The sequence below is a fragment of the Myotis myotis genome, unplaced genomic scaffold (genome assembly GCF_014108235.1).
Source record: "Myotis myotis isolate mMyoMyo1 unplaced genomic scaffold, mMyoMyo1.p scaffold_m19_p_3, whole genome shotgun sequence".
NCBI lineage: Eukaryota > Metazoa > Chordata > Mammalia > Chiroptera > Vespertilionidae > Myotis > Myotis myotis.
In genome coordinates this window covers 212,156,554-212,177,037 of record NW_023416335.1, presented here as the reverse complement: position 1 = coordinate 212,177,037, position 20,484 = coordinate 212,156,554, and the positions used below count along the sequence as shown (strand labels likewise).

At 61.4% G+C, this 20,484-nt stretch overlaps 1 protein-coding gene and 1 long non-coding RNA gene across 3 annotated transcripts in view; one reads left to right on the top strand and one right to left on the bottom strand.

Annotated features, from left to right (window-relative positions):
* Positions 1 to 277: 277 nt before the first annotated feature.
* On the top strand, positions 278 to 8,174 carry LOC118651242. Its single transcript, XR_004966139.1, has 3 exons — positions 278 to 377; positions 6,880 to 6,989; positions 7,873 to 8,174. It is a non-coding gene; the product is annotated as an uncharacterized LOC118651242 (long non-coding RNA).
* The window catches only part of FBLN1 (fibulin 1), a 69,166-nt gene continuing 54,208 nt past the window's right edge, over positions 5,527 to 20,484 (bottom strand). For both annotated transcript variants that reach the window (XM_036300229.1, XM_036300227.1), the window contains one exon: positions 5,527 to 5,842. In XM_036300229.1, the coding sequence (XP_036156122.1) occupies positions 5,703 to 5,842 (140 nt within the window). In that variant the 3' untranslated portion in view covers positions 5,527 to 5,702. The remainder of the gene's footprint in view (positions 5,843 to 20,484) is intronic.

Genomic DNA, 20,484 nt, shown 5'->3' with positions numbered 1-20,484 from the left:
CGAGCTCTGCCCCTTTCTTGGGTCACGCACTCACCTGCCTCTCCCTGGGCACAGGAGGCACCAAACCAGCCTTACCTCCAGCTGCGAGGGAAGGCCGCAGCCCTACGTCCTGAGGAGCTGGCATCGGCCTCCCGTGGTATAACACCCAGAGAGGTCGGCAGGAGAGCCACAGGCCCACCTAATGCACTTTCTCATGTTACCCTAGGTTGGCATTCGCTGCCAAATTCTTGTGGCACAAAAGAAAAAAGAAGCCCCCCATTTTTCCTCCCACAGAACCAAAGAAGTCTGGCGAGTGGAAAATGCCCGGAACCCTCACTGGACCAACGATGTAGCAACGGCGCTCTTCTCGTTCACCCCAAACACTGACATCACCGACAGTAAGTTGCCATGGGCGCAGGCCAGCGTGGGTTCCCAGGGCCCCCCAGCGACTGCATTCTCTGCTGCCATCTGGGCTTGGGGCTGCCAGCTCAGGTTCCCCAGGCAACGGGAGATGCTGCTGGAAGGAAGGGCGGAGGCGCAGGAAAAGCCGTCTCCTGGGGTGCTGCCTGTCTGGGGGGGGGGGGGGACAGCGTGGAAAGAGATCTGTGGTGCAGATGCAGCCTGTCGTGCTCTGGTCTCTAGAGCAAGAATGAAGGCCCTGCTGTGTGCACAGCCGTCGCGGGAGAGAGGAAAGGTGGTCAGGATGGGAATCTGAGCGTGTCTTCAGCATCTCCCTGACTCTGCCCACAAGAAAGGTGGGAGGGGCGCTGGCCTCTTAGCAGGGATCCCGGCTGCTGGCTATTCTAAGCGTGACCGGAATCATGGACCTGTGAAGGCGCAGGAACTGGGCAAGGCGGCCAGGCCTGGGACTCGGCCACGAGTGAGGGTCTGGGGCAGAAAACCCACTGTCAGGGTCAGGGTTGTGGGTGCTGCTATCAATACAGTTGGCTCTGCTAACGGCTTGCCTTTCCCATTATGGACGTTGGAACGTGGCCACCCCCCACAAAGGTCTGTGAGGGGGCGTTAGAGGGCCATCTTTGTTCTGGGACATGTCAATAGCTTCCGGTCCCACCCTCCGGGTGACCCCCTCTTCCTTGGCCCAGTTCATTGACCCCAGCCATTCCCCTTTCTCAGTGCCACGAGGGGCCCACCTCTCCCCTCTGCCCCCACCACACACCCCAGAGCCAGGGTTCCAGGGCACTCCAGGTCTGTGCAGAGGTGTGTGGGGAGAGAGGGGTGCTGGGAGGGTGATCCAGGCTTCCCTATGGCTGAGGCTCCTGCACCATACGCTGGGGCCCAGCTCACAGGCAGGTGGGCACAGCTGCCCATAGAGAGACCCCAGGCTTTGTCCCTGAACTTTCTGCAGAGGGAGAGGGAAAGCAAGAGGCAGGAGATGAGGTCTGCAGGCCCTGGTCCCAGGTGATAACTCCACTGCCCCTTTCACACCACCTGGACGACCCCTCCACTCAATTCCCCCAGCACCAGCGGCTGCTCTGCCTGGACGTGGAGAGCAGGGTGGGGAGGGGCCCTGGAGCTCTGTGCCCGACAGAGGAGGCAGCGGAGGCCACAGTTGTGCTCACGGTGGTAGGATGGGGGTAAAGAATCACGTTCGTTAAGGGCCATTTCCCCGCCCCTCGAACCCAAACCACTGGGTGCAACGGAGCCGGGGCCCATGCAGGGCACACCTGCTCTAGGTAACAGCCTTCTGAGCGATGCTGAGTGATGGCCTGGCCCCCGAAGGCGCAGAGCCCCCTGGAGGGGCTGCAGTGGCTCCCAGCAGCTCGGCGGGGCTCCTGGGCTGGGCTTGGGGGCATCAGATTCTGGAGAGACCGCACAGCAACATGGACCATGGTGGGGAGCAAGTGGAGGCTGGCTTTCCAGAAGGGTCTCCAAAGCCCAAAGGGGGAGTGGCGAAGCCCCAAGGAACACCCTCTGACTCCCCACCCTCAAGGGGATGAGACATGTTCCCTCCACCACCCGGCAGGGCCTTGGACTTGACCCAGCAGAGCAGATGGCCGCAGCCTGGATCCCGGCTCTCAGGCCAAGCTGCTCCTGTGGTCAGACTGGGCACAGAAGACCCTCCCGGGGTTCCTCTGGGCCAGGCCTAGGCACAGAGGCCAGCCTGGCGATGCCCAGGGGGTGGGCGGCAGGCTCCCCGGGCCTAACCACCACCTTCTCTGGCGAGTTACCCGCACGCAATTGATTAAGCAATTACCGAGGCGGGTGGGGAACACATCAAGTTGCCAGGAGAGGCGCGGGATGAGCGTCTCCAGCCGCAGGAGGAACATTCCTCTGTTTCGGAACCCCGCCTGGCCCTGCCCTGCCCTGCCCTGGCCGGCGGGAAGGCAGCACCCGGCCGTGGGGAGCCCGGCTCAGACGCCCACTTGTCATTTCTAAAACCTAAATCGTAGTTGCAGGGGTACCCGTCATGCAAGGGCTTTGTAGCACTATTATCGCTTCTCCCCGCAGAGTCCACGGTATTTACACAACATGGCAACATGGAATTGGAAGGGGAGACGGTGGTCCTTGGGTCAGGTCAAAGGTCAGAGGTCAGGGCTCCTGGTTTTTGCCAACCCCAGTTAAGTGCACAGAGGAACCTGGGGAGGGGGGCCAGGGCTTCAGGCTGGTGTGGGGCAGAAGTCTGGCCAATCCTGGTTTGGTGAATATGGAAAAGAGGGTGGGTGAGGGTGGGTTTAGGTTAGATCTTATGCCTGGAGACTCTAGAGCAGTGTCCCCAACCTTTTCATGGCCACGCCCCCCCCCAAGCATCTCTAACATCCTGACACCCCTCTGCCCCCGCCGTGACCTAGAATTCTTATTATTCAAAAAGTGACCCCTATGCACGTGGAGGAAGCCTGAAAAGCCATTCACTTGGTCTAAACAAGCTTCCAAAGAACATGGCACCCATGAGAGAGAAAAATAAAAGAATGAAAGGACAGTTGAAGGACTGAGGAAGAAATCACTAAGAAATTGTTAAAATAATCATATGAAGTGATATGAAAAAATAGCAAATAAAGTTTTAGAACATATAATAGAGAACTGAAATGCACAAATGTCAAAATACATATTTATAGGCTGTATATGAGGCCCCTAAAACCATATGAAATGCAAAAACTCACTGTTAATAACTCACTCTCGAATTGCCCCCCTTAAAAATCAAATTGCCCCCCTGTGGCGTGTGCCCACGCTGGGAACCTCTGGCCTAGACTATCTGAGGTCTTGAGAGACCAAGAAGCCCCCAGGAGCCCTCGGACCTTCTTCCACTCCCAGCACCAGAGCCACCCCCGCTGCCACACTGATACCAGTCACTGAGCAGCTGACAGCCGGTGTCTGTGAGCGGTGGGTCCGACCGTCCGTCCGCCGCGCGTATAAATTAGTCAGCGTGCGCGGCCATAACAATACCAGGGACTGGGTCCCCTTTTTTACTCATTGTAATTCTTTCAACTTTGCTGTTTGAAAATTTTCATAAAAAAATATTAGGAAGGAAAAAAAAATGCAACATGATTTCCAGGGTTTTCCCACCTGAACTGACTTGAGAACCTCAGTGCAGCGCAGAACAGCTGGCTGACGGCCTTGGTCCTAGGTGGAGGGCCGGGGTTGCCGCTCCATTTTGCAGATGCATAAACCGAGGCCGGGCAGACGGCAGTGACTCACCTGCTAGCGCAGCCGCGACGATGGCCCCACTGCCTCGCGGACTCCCGAATCAGGCGGGGCCGCAGCTCGGCTCCCTCTCCTCCCCTCGGCTTGGGCACCTGGCAACCCCCTGGCAGCTCCCGGGCTCACACCTCCCGCCCCCAGACATTCCCACGCCCCAGCGCCCTCCCTCAGGAAGGGCTGATTGGTCAGTTAGGTCACGTGCCCCCCCGAGGGCCAATCCACGGCAGGAGTCTTGGCTCTGCCCACCAATGGCAGCTCCCGCCCTAACACCTGTTGAGCGTGGGAAGCGTCTGTGTTCCCGCCCGCCCCACTGAGGCGTCGGAAGGAGGAAGCTTCCAGAAAACTCCATCTCCAAGGGCCTGGGCCCCAGACGTGCCTCCCAAGCTGCAGGTGGGGAACTGGAGCCCATGTGGCCTCCCCATTCCCTACCCTCACCCGGAGGCCCCACCCCTTCCCTGCAAAACCCCAGTCCGGCATGGCTGGCATGGAGAGCTGCTCAGGTGTCCCCTGGGCCTCCGGTCCCAGGAACTGGCTCCGGGCTGTCCGGCCGCACTGGTTTCCCCTCCCTCCAGGCCCCGGCGGGCCCTGTGCCCGGCTGGCCCAGGCCTGGCTCTGATGGACGAGGGCCCCACACGAGTGGCCGCAGAAACGTTTCCGAAGGTGGTGAGGGACCACGCTCCGTGCAGGCTTCCATGACACCAGCCAGAAATCCCGAGGCTGGAGGCGGCCAGACTGCTGGGATGGGCCGGGCACAGGAGGAGGGAGGCCCTGGGGGGCGAATGGGACACGGAGCAGGTGGGCTAAGCTCAGGGCCGGTTGGGGTGGGAACGAAGGGCTGGGTGCTGAATCCCTGGGGGGCAGAGTGGGCCTCAGGGGTAGGGTGCTCTGATCCAGCGCCCCTGGCTGAGGGTGGTGTTGGGACACCCCATACATCCAGCCTGTCCACCTCTCGCCTGGCACAGGGTTTGGAGTCTGATCATCGGAATTTGAATTCCATCTTTGTCTCTAAAAAGTTCTGCGACTTTGGGCAGTCAAGTTCCTCCCGCTGAGCCCAGCCTGCTCATCTCTGATTGGGCAGGGCCATGCCCACCTCGCTGGGTCGCCAGGAGGAATAAATGAAGGACCACCTGCCAGTGGCCAGGACCTGGGCGCACTGCTGGAGAGAATGGTCATTGCTCCCAGCAGGTCCCCGAGGGGCACTCAGAAGCTTGAACGCCGGGAGTCCTAGCGGGGCTGGACGTGGGCATGGACTGTGGGCCTGAGCCACGCTCCTCAGAGGGTGGCCATGGTACCGGAAATGGTGTAGGTGGGAAGCTTTTCCAATACACACACCAGGCCCCGCCCCAGAACCTTGGCAGGCAGGAGGTTCTTGGAGAAGGCCAGGGGGGACCCCCCCAGGCCCTTTGCTAGTGGGAGCCCCCTTTTTGACAGACTCCCATGCACGGGCCATCAGGAGAGTCCCAAAGCTGTTTATTTTCCCACCTGTGGTCAGAGAAGAGGGTGCAGGGAGCAGAGAAAACCCTGCCGTTCCCCTGGTGAACATACCGGGGCCACACACGGAGTTTCTCTGTTGCAACAGAACCGCGGTTTACCTCCCCCGGGTCCCGTGAAGCACAGTGCCGCGCTGCTTCTGGGCGGGGCCTGCCAGACCTGCTAGTCTACAGCAGCGTGACCGTGGAATGGGGCACGCTGATTGGCCAAAAAGTACCAAATGTCAACTTCCATACAATGAGGGCAAAAACGGGTCTTTTCTTGGCATTCTGAGTAGTTGCCCCCCTGAAAAGTGTCTCTCTTTCCTTGATCCTTAGCCATGCCCAGCCCACAGGGAGAGTAAAGGCAGCGACATGGAACATTTGCATTAAAAAATAAGCAAGGTTTTCAACCAAACAGTTAATTGCATTCATTATTTCAACACCAAAATACGCCAGGTAGATGTCAGCCCACCCTGACGAACAAATACATAAAATCAAGAAATGTCTGGGCGGTATAAACAGGGGCAGGGCACAGTCGCTGGCAGCAATGACTTGGCCTGGAGGTGCAGACGTGGCTGTGCCGCGGACCAGCCCTCAGAACCAGTACTCGGAGACGAAGATGTGGACATTGACGATATTTCGGTGGTTCACCACGCCCCCGAGCACGTAGTTCATCTCCAGCTTCAGGACCGCGTGGAACGGGCCCACGATGGGCCGCACCTGGCGCACCACCCCTGGGGAGAGAGAAGGTGTTTTGGAAGTTAGCAGGGGCTGTGGGCACATGGAAGTCTGGGAAAGGATTTTCTCTTGAGGATTTTGAGAACTTGAAGGGGCTCGAGACCTCCTCTCATCCCACCCTGAGCCAGATGCTGAGGCCCCTGCACAGCATCTTCCCCAAGTGGTCCCCCCGGGCTCTGCTTCCACCTCCGGGGACGAGTGAAGTGAGCTCAACAGCCTTTCCATCGTGCGCAGCTCGGACTGTGAGGGGAGTCAGATGGCTCTGGGGCCACGCCAGCTCCTGCTCTCTCCCAGCCCAGGTTCCTCCTCTACCCCTCTCCCCTAGAAAAGGGCCTGGCATGAGGTAGATGCCCAGTAGATACCTGCCCCCTCCCTCCTGCCCACTGTGCCCAGTCCGGACCCTCAGGAAGAAACAAAGCAGGAGGAATCTCTTCCCCGCCATATCGAGGACTCCTGTGGGGACCTGGGATCCCCTTATCCAAGCACAGAGTCCCACCTCCCCATGGGACAAACCCCCAAATCCCTCACTCTCCACGTCTCTGTGGACGGTGACACCTGAGCTCATTGCAAGAGGTGGGAAGCAGAGGTTCAGAGGGGGTCCAGCCCGAGCAGCAGAGATGGGCAGGGCCATCAGGAGGACAGGGGACGATGGAGGGAGGACAGATGACAGGGGAGACAGGTGACGGAAGGGAGGCAGGGATCAGGTCCCGGGAAGCAGAACCTGCTGTGACGCTGCTGGGGGTGGCAGGGAGCAGGCAGAGGCCATGACCGGTGCCTCCCCTGCCGGGGCTGAGAGCGCGGGTGCAGGTGGGAGTGGGAGAAACCCCCGTGCCCTGCAGACGCGCAGGGGAGCAAGACTGGGTGGCAGGAGTGGATCCCATGACTCTCCCCAAACCTGTGCCTGCTCGGCCAGCCCTGTGTCTCCAGGCCAGGCCCTGCCCGCCCCACCTCACCTGTGCCCACAGGCAGGAACCCTGTGCCTCTGGACGGTCAATCCAGACCTCTGTCTGCCCCTCCCCTCCCCTCCCCACAGCGTCTCCCAGGGTGTGAGCCCAGGCGTGTGGGCACCGTCCCTCCCCAGCCCCAGCAGCTGTGCTCCGTGATAGACAACCATGGACCCTCTCGCAGCCAACGAGGACCTGGGTAGGCACCGCGCTGCCACGCTGTACACCACCCAGGGGGGGCAGAGGCGGGAACAGAGGGGAGGGGCGGGGGCAGGAAAGGCTGCCTGGAGGAGGTGCCCTCCCTGCAGAGGGGGCAGCGGAGCGGAGCCCACAGGCTGGTCCAGTGCCGGGTGCAGCGCAGGTGCCCACAGCTGTGACATTTAGGCATGGACCATCTCAGGCCCCTTTTCCGTCGATGATGCTCCAGGTGGGACCTGCCCGAGTCACGCGGGGAGGGTGGGACTGCGGGACCATTTCCGTGGCTGGTTTTAAGCTCCCAACGGAGTCACCGCAGGTGGCGGGAGCGAGCTGGGAGCTGGGGCTCCCAGGCCACCACGGGCGGAGCCAGACGGCCCACGCCCAGCCCCACCGAGCAGCACGTGGGCCCGGCCTGGCATCGCCCGGCCCTGGTGCCTGCCAGGCACACGGCAGAGCTGGGCAGACTGCAGGGTGGGAAGCCCGGGGCGGGAACACCAAGTTCAAGCTCGGAGGGGAACCTGGGAACGCCCCCCTCACTCCCTGGGCTAAGGTTTCGAAGGGAAATGCCCGCAGCCCGGGTGGAATTCCAGGCTGTTCTGAGCAGACGGGCTCTGGCTCCGATGGAGAGGGCACGGCTGCTGTGCTGTCAGCCCCTCTCCCCGCCCTGCCCGGCAGCTCCGTCCTGCGTGGACCCCCACCAGCACCTTCCACTCCCGGCAGAGACGGGGCTTGGCACCGCCCTCGCTGTGCAGTGGCCCCTGCTGACTGGGCCTCACCCATTGCCCCTGGGCACAGTCTGGCATGGGCTCCCCATGGCCCCTTGTGGGGCAGTCCATGCTCCCCTGCCCCTGTGTCCCCATCAGCACCACCTTCTCCCTCCCCAGGTCTCAGCCCACACGGTGCCCACCTGCCTCGGTGCCTCGGTTACCCCTGACTTCACTCAGCTCAGGGGCAGAAATGGTGTTACCATGACTCCAGGCTCAGAGGCGGAGGGACCTTAAAGGAAAGAGGGGCAGCTGGGGGAGCCCAAGAACTGTTCTAGGTACGTATTTCTATGTTATTATTATTTTTAATGTGCTGTGTAATTATCATGTAAAGATATAGTATACTCATAAATATAAAATATATACAGCTATATAAAATTTATACTTGTATACAAATAATGCTTTGTTATAAATATACTAGAGGCTCGTGCACCGGTGGGGTCCCTCGGCCTGGCCTGTGCCCTCTCGCACTCCGGGACTCCTCAGGGGATGTTGGAGAGCTAGTTTCAGCCCGACCCCCACAGGCCAGCCCTAGGAACCCCACCAGTGCCCAAATCCATGCACCAGGCCTCTAGTATGCATATAAAATCTTTGGTTAATCTATTCCCACCCTCCACCCTCCCCCTTTCCCTCTGAGATTCATCAGTCTGTTCCAAGTTTCCATGCCTGTGCGTTGAGCATCTGCCCCCTGGTGGTCAGTGTGCATCATAGCTACTGGTTGAATGGTCAAACAGTCGAACGGTCACTTAGGCTTTTATATATATAGATAATGTATTTTGCCTGGCCAGAGTGGCTCAGTGGTTGAGTGTCAATCTATAAAGGTCACAGTTCGATTCCTAGTCAGGGCACATGCCCAGGTTGCAGGCTTGATCCCCAGTGTGGGGCGTGCAGGAGGCAGCTGATCAGTGATTCTTTCTCATCGTTGATATTTCTATCTCTCTCTCCCTCTCCCTCTCTCTCTGAAATCAATAAAAATATATAATGTATTTTAATTTTATATAAATTTTTATATGTACCTGTATATTTTGTTTATATAAATTTATATTAATATATAAGATATATAGCATATATTATATAAGACATAGTATAAATTTATATATAAAATATAAATATCACAATAGAAAATGATTATGTTACTCCCACAGATTTAAATAAACATTCCTCGCTCCTGCGGGGGCTGTAATGGTCTCAACAGGCAGACCCACATGCCTCTGGGCATGGCTGAGTGCCGGCACTGGGCTCCGTGAGAAGGGAAGTGACAGCTGCCCTTGCTGGGCTCATCCGGGGGCAGAGGGAAGAGAAAGCCTCGGGCAGGGAGCGCGCCTGGAGGACGGGCCCCGCAGTCCCAGCCCCAGCCTACGCCCTCCCGGGTCTCAGCCTCCTCTTCTGTGAAGCAGGGGTTCAAGGCAGCAACCTTCAAATCACACACACACACACACACACACACACACACACACACACACCATGACCGCCGCCTGCCAGGGCCTCCCAGTGTCTGCAGGGGACCTGGTTCAGTCCAGTGCGGCCACCTACTCGGCTGCAGAGCGAGCTGGGCCCCTGGGTTGACATGTTACGAGAAAATGTGCAGACGAGGTTGTAGTAAACGCCTCATACTAGGGCGCTGCCCAGGGTTAGGGTCTGAGGGTGCAGGCAGTTCTGGGAACAGGGTCAATCCCGGGAGAGACGGCAGAGGAGGCTGAGGAGGTGGTAGAAGGCTGCTCGGTGCCTCACCCCTCAAGGGAACCAGGACCCTAGCAGGCAGCTTCCTGGCCGCTGTCCCCCCCCCCCCCCCCCCCGGTTCCAGGCCGGTCTCTTCCAGAACCTCCCAGGTTGGCCTCTCCCAGAACCATCGCCAGCCCTCCTCGTGCAGGAAACAGGAGGGGGGCGAGGGTGGGGGCAGAGCACGCATGGCCCATCAGGGGCTGTGCACACATCAGGAATCCCCACCGGGTCCCCACCCACCCACCTGACTCCACAGACAGGAGGTGGGCACCTGCCACGCGCCAGGCCCTGGCCCTGTGACCTGGTCCGTGAAGCCTCCCAGTCCCACCTTGTGTCCCCTGGCGCCTGGCCCCCCTCAGCTGTGACCCCCATCTGCCCCCTGAGGGAACTTTCACAGCGGGCTCCTGCTTCAGGGCAGGGTCTGCCCCGCGCTCATCTCTGTCCCTGTCCCCAGCCCGGGCGGCAGGACACATAGGAGAGGCCATGACAGCGGGGGGGTGAAGGCAGAGGAAGAGGAAAGAGGAGGGAAGGAAGATGAGAGAGAAAGGGGAGGAAGGAGAGAGGCGAGACAAGGCATCAGGCGTGGAGCCCCCACTCCAGGCGGGAAGATGGGACTTTGTCCCGAAGGCCTGGGGAGCCACGGCGGCTCTGATGAGGCAGCTTTTCCTGGGATGGCAGCTGTAGGGAGAGGGCCTGTCCGCATGCCTGCCTCGTCCCCCCGGCTGCCAGAGCCCCAGGAAAGAGGAAAAAGAAAAAAAGAAAAAGGCCGTGGTGCCGAGTTCAACCGTGTTCATCCTCCAGCCCTCGTCCTGGCATTTCTGCTTCGGGTCTCAGACTCGCTGGGATTCCTCGGCGTGTCTGTGCCTCTAAAGATATAATTAAGCCTTTTTTTCCCTTTGAAAAATGTAGGCCCCTCGGGCACTTCACCTTCTTGTCTGTCTCTGCTTGGAAAATTGCAGCTGATGCGCGGGGGACCCGGGAGCCTGCACAGGAGTCCTGGGTCCAGTGGGGGACGTTGTTGCCTCTGGGTCCGTGGCCTGGGTCCTGGGCCCAGAAGCCACCCCCACGCTCCTGCCGCCGGGGCTGCACGTGGCCGTCCGTGAGGTGCTAAGATCAGCCCCGGGCCCTCTGGGACGAGGGCCACTGACCCAAGCCTGGGTCACAGCCGGGGCTCCTCTGTCGCTCCCTTCCTGACCCCCCCGCGTGGCTGGGCACGTCACCGTTCATTCTGAAGTTCAGCCTCCAACTGGGAAGGGCCGGGATTCTGACTGGGAACGTGTACCGGTGTGAACAGAGGTGTCCGTGTTTTAACAAAGAAGGCGGTGGGCGACTCAGGAGGCCGCGTGCACCTCCTGCCAGGGAGACTCCCTGAGCTTCTCAGAGGCTGAGATTGGCATTAGAACAGGCAGGGGTGAGGTGAGGAAACCACACGCTGGCATCATAAAAAGAATTGGAAACCGCCGCCACCTGAGAACCGGCACCAGCCATTTGTTTTCTTGGTTACCACCCCTCTCCCCGCCGTGTAAGGCCAGGGGCCAACAGCTCTGCCTCTACTGGTCACTCTTGAATTTCTGATTTTGGCACATAGTAGGTCCTTGGTCCTACTACGTACCTGACACATAGGAGTCACTCGACCAGCAGCTGTTGAGTGAATGAATGAACTCAAGATCTAAGCATAAAGCGAAGCTGATAAGGTTGAAACTCATCCCCGGAAATGAGCGTGTTGGTGAAGAACGGACCCCAGCTGAGCGTCACTGGGTTTTCCGGGATCGACGCCCAGAGGGAGAGGCCACGCACGAGAGGCAGCCTGAGGGCGGGCCTCGGTGGCTGCCAGGCAGAGCCCCAGCAGGGAGGAAGGTGGAGTGCGGGCCTGTGGACAAGGCGCTGGAATAGGGGACCCGGGAGCTCCGAGGAGACCCACGTGGTCTCGCCAGACTCCGACAGGAGGGCCAGCCGGGAAGTAGCAGAGCACCGCGCGATCTGGCCGACGGGCCTTGAGAGAGAGGGACCCGCAGGCTCGGGTGACCGCACAGACCCAGGCGGAGGGAAGCCAGGAACGCGGAGAATGGCTGCCAGCACTCACAAGGCGCAACCCTCGAGGACGGATGGGTGAGGCAGGGGCACCGCAGGGGACGGAGGGGAGTCGCTGGTCCTGTGTGCCCCCTGCCACGGGAGGCGGGGAGGCTCTGAGAGCCAATGGCCGGACCTCGCAGCTGCCGGGCACCGAAGGGCCTGACACCAGAGCCCGCTTCCACCCACTGCACCTCCTCCCTCCTCTCGGGGCGGCATGATGTGGGGAAACTTCCAGAACACACTGCCCTTGGCGGGGTCATAGATACAGGGCAAGCGCGGCAGAAGGCTGCTGGAGTGACCACATCAGCAACTGGCAGGGAAGGGGCCGTGCGCCCAGCACACAGCAGGCAGGGCAGGCAGGGCAGCGTCGGGGCGCATCCTTAAAACACCAGCTGTCCTGCAGCGCGTCCCGGCAGAACCGTCCCGGCAGAGCCTTCCCGGCAGAACCTTCCCAGCAGAACCTTCCCAGCAGAACTGTCCCGGCAGAACCTTCCCGGCAGAACCGTCCCGGCAGAACCGTCCCGGCAGAACCTTCCCGGCAGAACCATCCCGGCAGAACCGTCCCAGCAGAACCTTCCCGGCAGAACCGTCCCGGCAGAACCTTCCCGGCAGAACCGTCCCAGCAGAACCTTCCCGGCAGAACCGTCCCAGCAGAACCTTCCCGGCAGAACCGTCCGGCAGAGCCGTCCCAGCTCTCATTCTTTATAAATGTGCTCCCTGCACGCGTCTCCCGAGAGCCCAGCCACACCGGGAGCGGGAGCCAGCCCGGCGCCCACGGCCCCTTGCGCAGGAGAGAAAGCGTCAGCCTCGCAGGAACCCGCCTCCTCCCACGGCACCAGCGGCGGCTCCTTCCCTCCGCTCTCCACCTCAGCCCTCAGCGCAGGCCCAGGACCCCAGGCTGGTGGCAGCGTGGGCGTGGGTGCTGAGCGCCAGGGAGGCGATGCCTGGGCCTCTGCCCGCCACCAGCCCCACGGCCTCCCGGGGGAGACGGCCTGGGCCGCGTCTGGAAGGAGACGCGCCTGATGCACCTGCTTGATTCTCCCGACGTGACCCAACGGTGGCTGGGTGGCTGCCGGGAGGAGGAGTCCTTTCTCCCCCTCCGTCTCCCCTGCCTGCGCCAGCCCCTCCACCCCGCTCCTCCTGCCCCAGGCCCAACCTCATCACCCACTCAGTCCCTCCAGATGCCCCATGTGGGCAACTCGCACCCCAGTCACCCTCTCCCCGAGACACAGGCCCTCCCGGCCCGAGAGCTGGGAGCACCCTCCACGGCCGGGGCTTCCAGCCTCACGTGCAGTCACCCTGAGGCTGCTGATTCCATGTCAGAGCGCCTAGGACAGGGATGGCGAACCTTCTGAGCTCGGCGTGTCAGCATTTTGAAAAACCCTAACTTCACTCTGGTGCCGTGTCACATACAGAAATTTTTTGATCTTTGCAACCATAGTAAAACAAAGACTTATATTTTTGATATTTATTTTATATATTTAAATGCCATTTAACAAAAAAAATCAACCAAAAAAATGAGTTCGCGTGTCACCTCTGACACGTGTGTCATAGGCTCGCCATCACTGGCCTACCCCCTGCCTCCTGTTAGGCCTCACGGACTCTGCCTGAAGGCTTACGCCACTCCCCTCCTTGCCAGCCTCCCTCCTCGCCAGCCTCGCACCCTCGCCCTGCGGCCAGAGTCCCCCTTCTAGAACGCAAACCCAATCCTGGGGTCCGCTGTGGCTCTGCCTAAAACTCTCCTCACCGGCCCAGCCCCCAGCTCCCAGCAGGTGAACAGCAGCAGGAGGCTCACCATCACTGGGCTGGACACAGAGGACGCAGGACAACCTGGCAGGGGACACACAGGGGCCGCTCTGGGCTCGCTGGAACCCCAGGCTACGCTGAAGTCAGCAGGCGTGCGATCCTGCAGCCTGTGTGCTGGGCCGGTGAGAGGGAGGGAGAAAGATAGTGACAGAGCACAAATGAACCCCGTAGGCTCCTGCCTCTAGGACCGTGGTCGGCAAACCGCGGCTCGTGAGCCACATGCGGCTCTTTGGCCCCTGGAGTGTGGCTCTTCCACAAAATACCATGTGGGGCGCGCACGTACAGTGCGATTGAAACTTGGTGGCTGGCCCATGTGCAGAAGTCGGTATTTTGTAGAAGAGCCGGTATTTTGTGGAAGAGCCACACTCCAGGGGCCAAAGAGCCACATGTGGCTTGCGAGCCGCAGTTTGCCGACCACTGCTCTAGGAATTCCATCAGTGGAAGAGGAAGTCAAGCTCAAACTCATGGCCATGACTGCACACCTGCCGGCGGCCGGAGCTTTCCCCTGCTCCACCCCAGCACGGCCGCCAGCTCCAGCCCGTCTCCCCGGGGAGGGCCTTGTCTGCATCTGATGGCGAACGCAGCGGGCACCTGACTAGACTCCCAGCAGCACCGGCGTGGCTCCCTCGGCTTCCCCGGAAACACCTCCTCTTCCGGGCGTCAGGGCTCCGAGCTGGGCCTCCTGCCCTCCCCCCGACCCCCTCCCGGGCACCCGAGGGCCGCACGCCTGCTCTGGCTCCTCTCCTCGCTGCACGCAGCCCCCGGGTGAGCTCGTCCGCCCGCGGGCCCTAACGTCCATCCACGTGTAACGCCTCCCAGACCTGCTAATTCTCCGCCGCCTCCCGTGGGTGTCTGACAAGCACTTCAAACTTCATGTCCAGAGTGAACTTGGGGCCTCCCGGGGCTGCCACGTCACAGCCTTCCCACCCAGCTGACGACAACCCAGGGTCACGCTGGACTCCAAGTCCAACTCGCCAGCAAAACCAGGCGCTTCCTCCCCGTTACAGCCCGAGCCTGCCTGCCGCTCACCCCGCCTGCCGGAGCCCCGGGGCGGACGCCATCACCCTCCAGCCAGGTCACTGCAACAACCCGCGGTGCCTCCCTGCTTCTAGCCCAGCACCCAGAGGAGCCTTTACAACATCGGTCATCTCACCTTGAGACGCTCACACGGGTCCCACCTCACTCAGCGGAAAAGCCAGAGGCACTACGGCGGCCTCAAGACCCTGCCTCTCAAGACCCTGCCTCGTCCCTCTGCACTGGCTGCACTGGCCTCCTCGCTACAATCCCCACACACCAGGCTCGCCCTGCCCCAGGGCCTTTGCACGTGCGTTTCCTCCGTCCCCCAGTGCTTAGACAAATGTCTCCGGCCACCAGACTAAAAGCTGCTCCCGTACCCACCTCTTGCCTTCCCCTCCTCCCCTCTAGCCCCCTAATAGCACTCTCCACCCACAGACCGTGCATATATTAGACTTGTTTCCTGCCTGCTCCTACCCTCGGGAATAAAGCCTGCATGAGGCGGAGGTCCATGTCTGTCTGTCTGGTCCTGGAGCAGGGCCTGTCCCCACAGGACATACACCCTTTGCTGGAGGAGTGAGTGTGGAGAGAGGGGTCCATGGGTGCACGGGAAGGAGGGGCACACTCAGCCGGTGCAGCGCGTGTGGAAGGGGCTGGTGACCTGGGCTTTGAGGGGTGGCTAGGAGTTTACCAAGAGGAGGAGGAGGAGGTGAATGTCATGGCTCGAGGTCAGAAGAGACAGGCCCTGGGCTCTGAGTGAATGCTGATCAGGCCACTGCGGGTCCAGCTTGGGCTGGGAGTGGGGCCTGCCCGGCAGGAGCACGGGGACTCCAGCTCTGCTCCCCGGGGCCTGGGTGCCTCACTCGGGGGCTCCGGAGGGGGGCGTTCCCCACCAAGTCCTCTGAGAGTCCAGTCCAAATGGGGAGCTGCCTGGGAGTTATCAGAGGTGAGCCTGGGGTGACCCCTGAGGATTCCTGCGTCTGTGAAATCGAGGGGCGAGAGCCGTCTTCACGGGGTTCTGGAGAGACAAGAGCTGCCCTTTCCGGGGGTTGGCGTCCGGCATGGCGTGGACCTGCCACCTCCAACCCCACCCCTGCTCCATGGGCCCCACAGGAAGCATGAGGTGTCTGTCCTCCCCTCACCCCTCTGAGACCCCACATGCCCCCCCCTCCCCCTGTCCCCGGGACACTGCCAGCCTCCAGGTGAAGTCGGCCTCGGCCCATCCCGGGCCTGGAGGCAACCGGCTGTCACCTGGGAAACCGCTTGGCCGCTGGCCAGGGTGTGCCCAGGGCGGGGGGCCGTGCCTCCCGGCGGGGAGAGAGCCCCTCATCCCCGGGATTTGCTGTGAAAGCCGGGACGTGGGCCATCACTCATCGCCCGGCAGGGACGGCCGCACTGTTGTCTTTAGGTGGAATTTCTGAATCTCGTGCGTAATGTGCGCTGATCCCAGGCCAAGCCCTTCGAAGCAGATGCAGGACGGGGTCAGCCGCGCAGGGTTAACCCCTTAAGAGGTAATGACTTTAAAGAGCTGGTCTGGGCCCTGCTCGCTGCGACGCCTGGCGGTGACCTGACGTCGGTGTCTGGGCAAACCCTTGGCGATGCCAGAGACCCGGCATGGAGACTCGGTCCCGTTTCCCCCCAAATGGGCCACCCCTGCCACTGAGAGTTTCAAACGGTAAACGCGAAGTAGAGTAACCATCCTTGTGTGCTCACAGGTGAAGGTTAGGATGCGGGTTCAAACTGCAGAAGAGCTTAGCAGCCTCTAAGAAGGGCAGGAGGGGGCCGTTCGAGGGCGCTGCGTTCTGGTCAGATTCAGACGCCCCACATGGTGCTTCAGCACAGACAGGTGCGAAGTGGGAACCTGGGCCATTTTCAGGGAAAAGGTCCAGGTTCCCATTAGTATCGACATCCTGCGCACCTACTATGCGCCAGTCTCTACTAGGCGCGTCCACAGATCAGTGGGCCTAATTACATTCATTGGCGTCTGTAATTAGGACATATCCCTCCCAACCCTCACATGGATGACCACCTCTGAGGGGAGCCGACATCCATGTGACCCTCCATCCATTCAGACATTACTGAACACAGCACTGGCGGCCACCGTGCCAGCCAGCGGGGCCTGGCCGGGGCTGAGGACAGGAGCCCTGGTTTCGCAGGGACCCAGGGGCCCGCGGCAGCCTGGGAGCCGCTGAGATTGGAGTTGGATCTCGCACTCCTGCTTGCCAACGCGGCTCTGACTTGCTGGCTGTGGGACCTCGGTCCGGCCCTTCAGTTTTTTCTCATATTAATGGTGATGCCAGCCAAGCAACTGTCCCCGGAGGCCACTCGCGGATCTCACAGCGAGGAGCCTGAGAAGGGCTCTGTGCACAGGCACAGGGGACAAGGACCTGGAACACCCTCTGATTCTTCCCTGGCCAGTACCAGCTCAGCCAGGTGCCACCGCCTCCCTGCAGCCTGCCCTGATTTGCCCAGGCAGGGGCAGCCCCCGGCTCTGCCCTCTCCTGTCACTCTCTGGGGACTGTCACCCTCTCCAGAGGCAGAGCTGCCTCCTCTCCACCCAGCACTAGCAGATGCCAAGAGGCATCAAGAATAGAGGGAACAGATGGAACAGATGAGCAGTTAGCTGGTGAGTCCTGGTGCCCTGTGGGCCTGCCCGCCCCGGACCACTGTGACTCCCCGCAGCCCGCGGCCGTCCCCTCCCAAGCCGGGCCACAGGGACGAGAGTGGCCGGCGTTAGCCCCCTGCAGCCTCGCTCCACTAGCTGACCCTCACGGGGAGGGACAGGCAATAGAGACGGGGCTGCTCCCAGGAGCAGCTGCTCTGAGGTCGTAGCTCGCGGAGAAAGATCTACATGAATCTACGTTCGTCTGTGTCCGGCGGCGGTAACAGGCGCACCCCGTGCGAGCGGCAAGACGGGCGGGGATCTCGGAGGCCCGGGGCGACGCCTCGGGCGCCTCTAACGCTGGCGTCCTCTTTGGCGCCCACACTTGTTTTAACAAAAGCAGCGCCTTCCTGTGAACCATGCGGAGGCTAAGCCCCAACTGCCGCTCCATCGAGGAAGAGCAGCTAGCAAACCCGCCACTTCGGCTCAGCTTCCCTGTGGGGCCGCTCTCGCTTTGCCGTCCTTTGCAGGGGGCGCCTCCCTGCCGCTGAGTTTGATGAATCTCAACTCGCAGGCGGGCAGCGGCCGAGAGGCACCACCGTAGGAGGCTGTGTGCCGCCCCGCTCAGCCCCATGCCGGGGCCCTTCTTGCTGGGAGGGGTCGTGCCTGCGGCTGTTGGTCCACGGAGCCTAACGAACCTCCAGGCACTACTCCATGGCGAACCTCCAGGCACTACTCCATGGCGAACCTTCAGGCACTACTCCATGGCGAACCTCCAGGCACTACTCCATGGCGAACCTCCAGGCACTACTCCATGGCGAACCTCCAGGCACTACTCCATGGCGAACCTCCAGGCACTACTCCATGGCGAACCTCCAGGCACTACTCCATGGCGAACCTCCAGGCACTACTCCATGGCGAACCTCCAGGCACTACTCCATGGCGAACCTCCAGGCACTACTCCATGGCGAACCTCCAGGCACTACTCCATGGCGAACCTCCAGGCACTACTCCATGGCGAACCTCCAGGCACTACTCCATGGCGAACCTCCAGGCACTACTCCATGGCGAACCTCCAGGCACTACTCCATGGCGAACCTCCAGGCACTACTCCATGGCGAACCTCCAGGCACTACTCCATGGCGAACCTTCAGGCACTACTCCATGGCGAACCTCCAGGCACTACTCCATGGCGAACCTCCAGGCACTACTCCATGGCGAACCTTCAGGCACTACTCCATGGCGAACCTTCAGGCACTACTCCATGGCGAACCTCCAGGCACTACTCCATGGCGAACCTCCAGGCACTACTCCATGGCGAACCTCCAGGCACTACTCCATGGCGAACCTCCAGGCACTACTCCATGGCGAACCTTCAGGCACTACTCCATGGCGAACCTCCAGGCACTACTCCATGGCGAACCTTCAGGCACTACTCCATGGCGAACCTCCAGGCACTACTCCATGGCGAACCTCCAGGCACTACTCCATGGCGAACCTTCAGGCACTACTCCATGGTGAACCTTCAGGCACTACTCCATGGTGAACCTTCAGGCACTACTCCATGGCGAACCTCCAGGCACTACTCCATGGCGAACCTTCAGGCACTACTCCATGGCGAACCTTCAGGCACTACTCCATGGCGAACCTCCAGGCACTACTCCATGGCGAACCTTCAGGCACTACTCCATGGCGAACCTCCAGGCACTACTCCATGGCGAACCTCCAGGCACTACTCCATGGCGAACCTTCAGGCACTACTCCATGGTGAACCTTCAGGCACTACTCCATGGTGAACCTTCAGGCACTACTCCATGGCGAACCTCCAGGCACTACTCCATGGCGAACCTTCAGGCACTACTCCATGGCGAACCTTCAGGCACTACTCCATGGCGAACCTTCAGGCACTACTCCATGGCGAACCTTCAGGCACTACTCCATGGCAAGGGAGCAGCCCCGCGGGGAACAGTCCGGCTCGCCCACCCGCTGCTCACGCTCCACGTGGCTGACGTCGCTGCACGCGAGTCCTCGGTCTCATGTCACGTCCGCCACAGGAGGGCCTGACGCGCAAGAAGCAAAGTCCACCTTGCTGGGTACCACACCGGCCGGATCGGGCGGACCGGACCCAACATTAACCGGTGCCTAAAAAGCCGCTCGCGCCGAGCACCGAGCCCCTGGGCGCCGGCAGCTTCTGGCAGACATTGTGGCAGAGCCGAGCCTCGGCAGACAGAACGTCACCTCCTCAGGGAAAGCGTGGACGGCTGTGCTGAGAGGCAGGTGGAGGGTGGCCAAGACCAGCACCCGTGGGGGCCCAGGGGCCGGTGGCCGATCATCCACGGCCTGTGGCCCTCGCCGCCGGGCCCCGCCAGTCACCCCTTCTCCGAGCATGCCCACTGCAGCCGGGCCCCGCCAGTCACCCCTTCTCCGAGCTCGCCCATTGCAGCTGGGCCCTGTCAGTCCCCCTTCTCCGAGCTCGCCCACTGCAGCCGGGCCCCGCCAGTCACCCCTTCTCCGAGCTCACCCATTGCAGCTGGGCCCCGCCAGTCCCCCTTCTCCGAGCACGCCCATTGCAGCCGGGCCCCACCAGTCCCCCTTCTCCGAGCTCGCCCATTGCAGCTGGGCCCCGCCAGTCCCCCTTCTCCGAGCTCGCCCATTGCAGCCGGACCCCGCCAGTCACCCCTTCTCCGAGCTCGCCCATTGCAGCCGGGCCCCGTCAGTCACCCCTTCTCCGAGCACGCCCATTGCAGCCGGGCCCCGTCAGTCACCCCTTCTCCGAGCACGCCCATTGCAGCCGGGCCCCGTCAGTCACCCCTTCTCCGAGCTCACCCATTGCAGCCGGGCCCCGTCAGTCACCCCTTCTCCGAGCTCACCCACTGCAGCCGGCCGCAGAGCGAGGACGCCTGGGGAGGAGGCTTTGTCAGGCCGAGAACCTGGGGCGCTAAGGGCGCCTTCGCACGGCTGGACCGCATCCTTCATGGCTCGCTGACAGCTGCCTCGGGAGGAATGCGGGCGGCCGGGGCGCCACAGGCAGCAGGCCCGGCCCGCTCAGAGCTGCGCGAGCCCCACCAGGACCCGGTTTCCAGGGCTGGCGCGAGGTGGCTTCTGTGTGTGCCCTCAGGGTGCCCCCCACCCTCCCTCCCAGCACACACGCAGGCGCAGGCGGCACAGACCCCGACCCTGTTTCCTCCTGCCGGTCCTCACCCCACGTGCCTAAAGGCTCCTCCAGGGTCTCTTCCTTAACAATGGGGGACACTGAGTCAGGGGGCAGCACGGTGATGGCTGCTGACAGGGCACTGTACCCCTCCCCCGGCTCTCGGCGGGCTAATGGGGCATTAATTGTAATTAACTAATTACGCCTGCTGCCAACCGGCGGGAGAGGAGGCGGGGGCGGGGAGCCCCCCATGACTCAGTCGTGTTTACAAGTCGAGAACCCATTTAAGAGCTTGTAAAGTTGCTATAAATGGCCCTTTGGCAACGGGCGTAACTGCCAGTGTAACCACGGTGGGCCGGGCTCA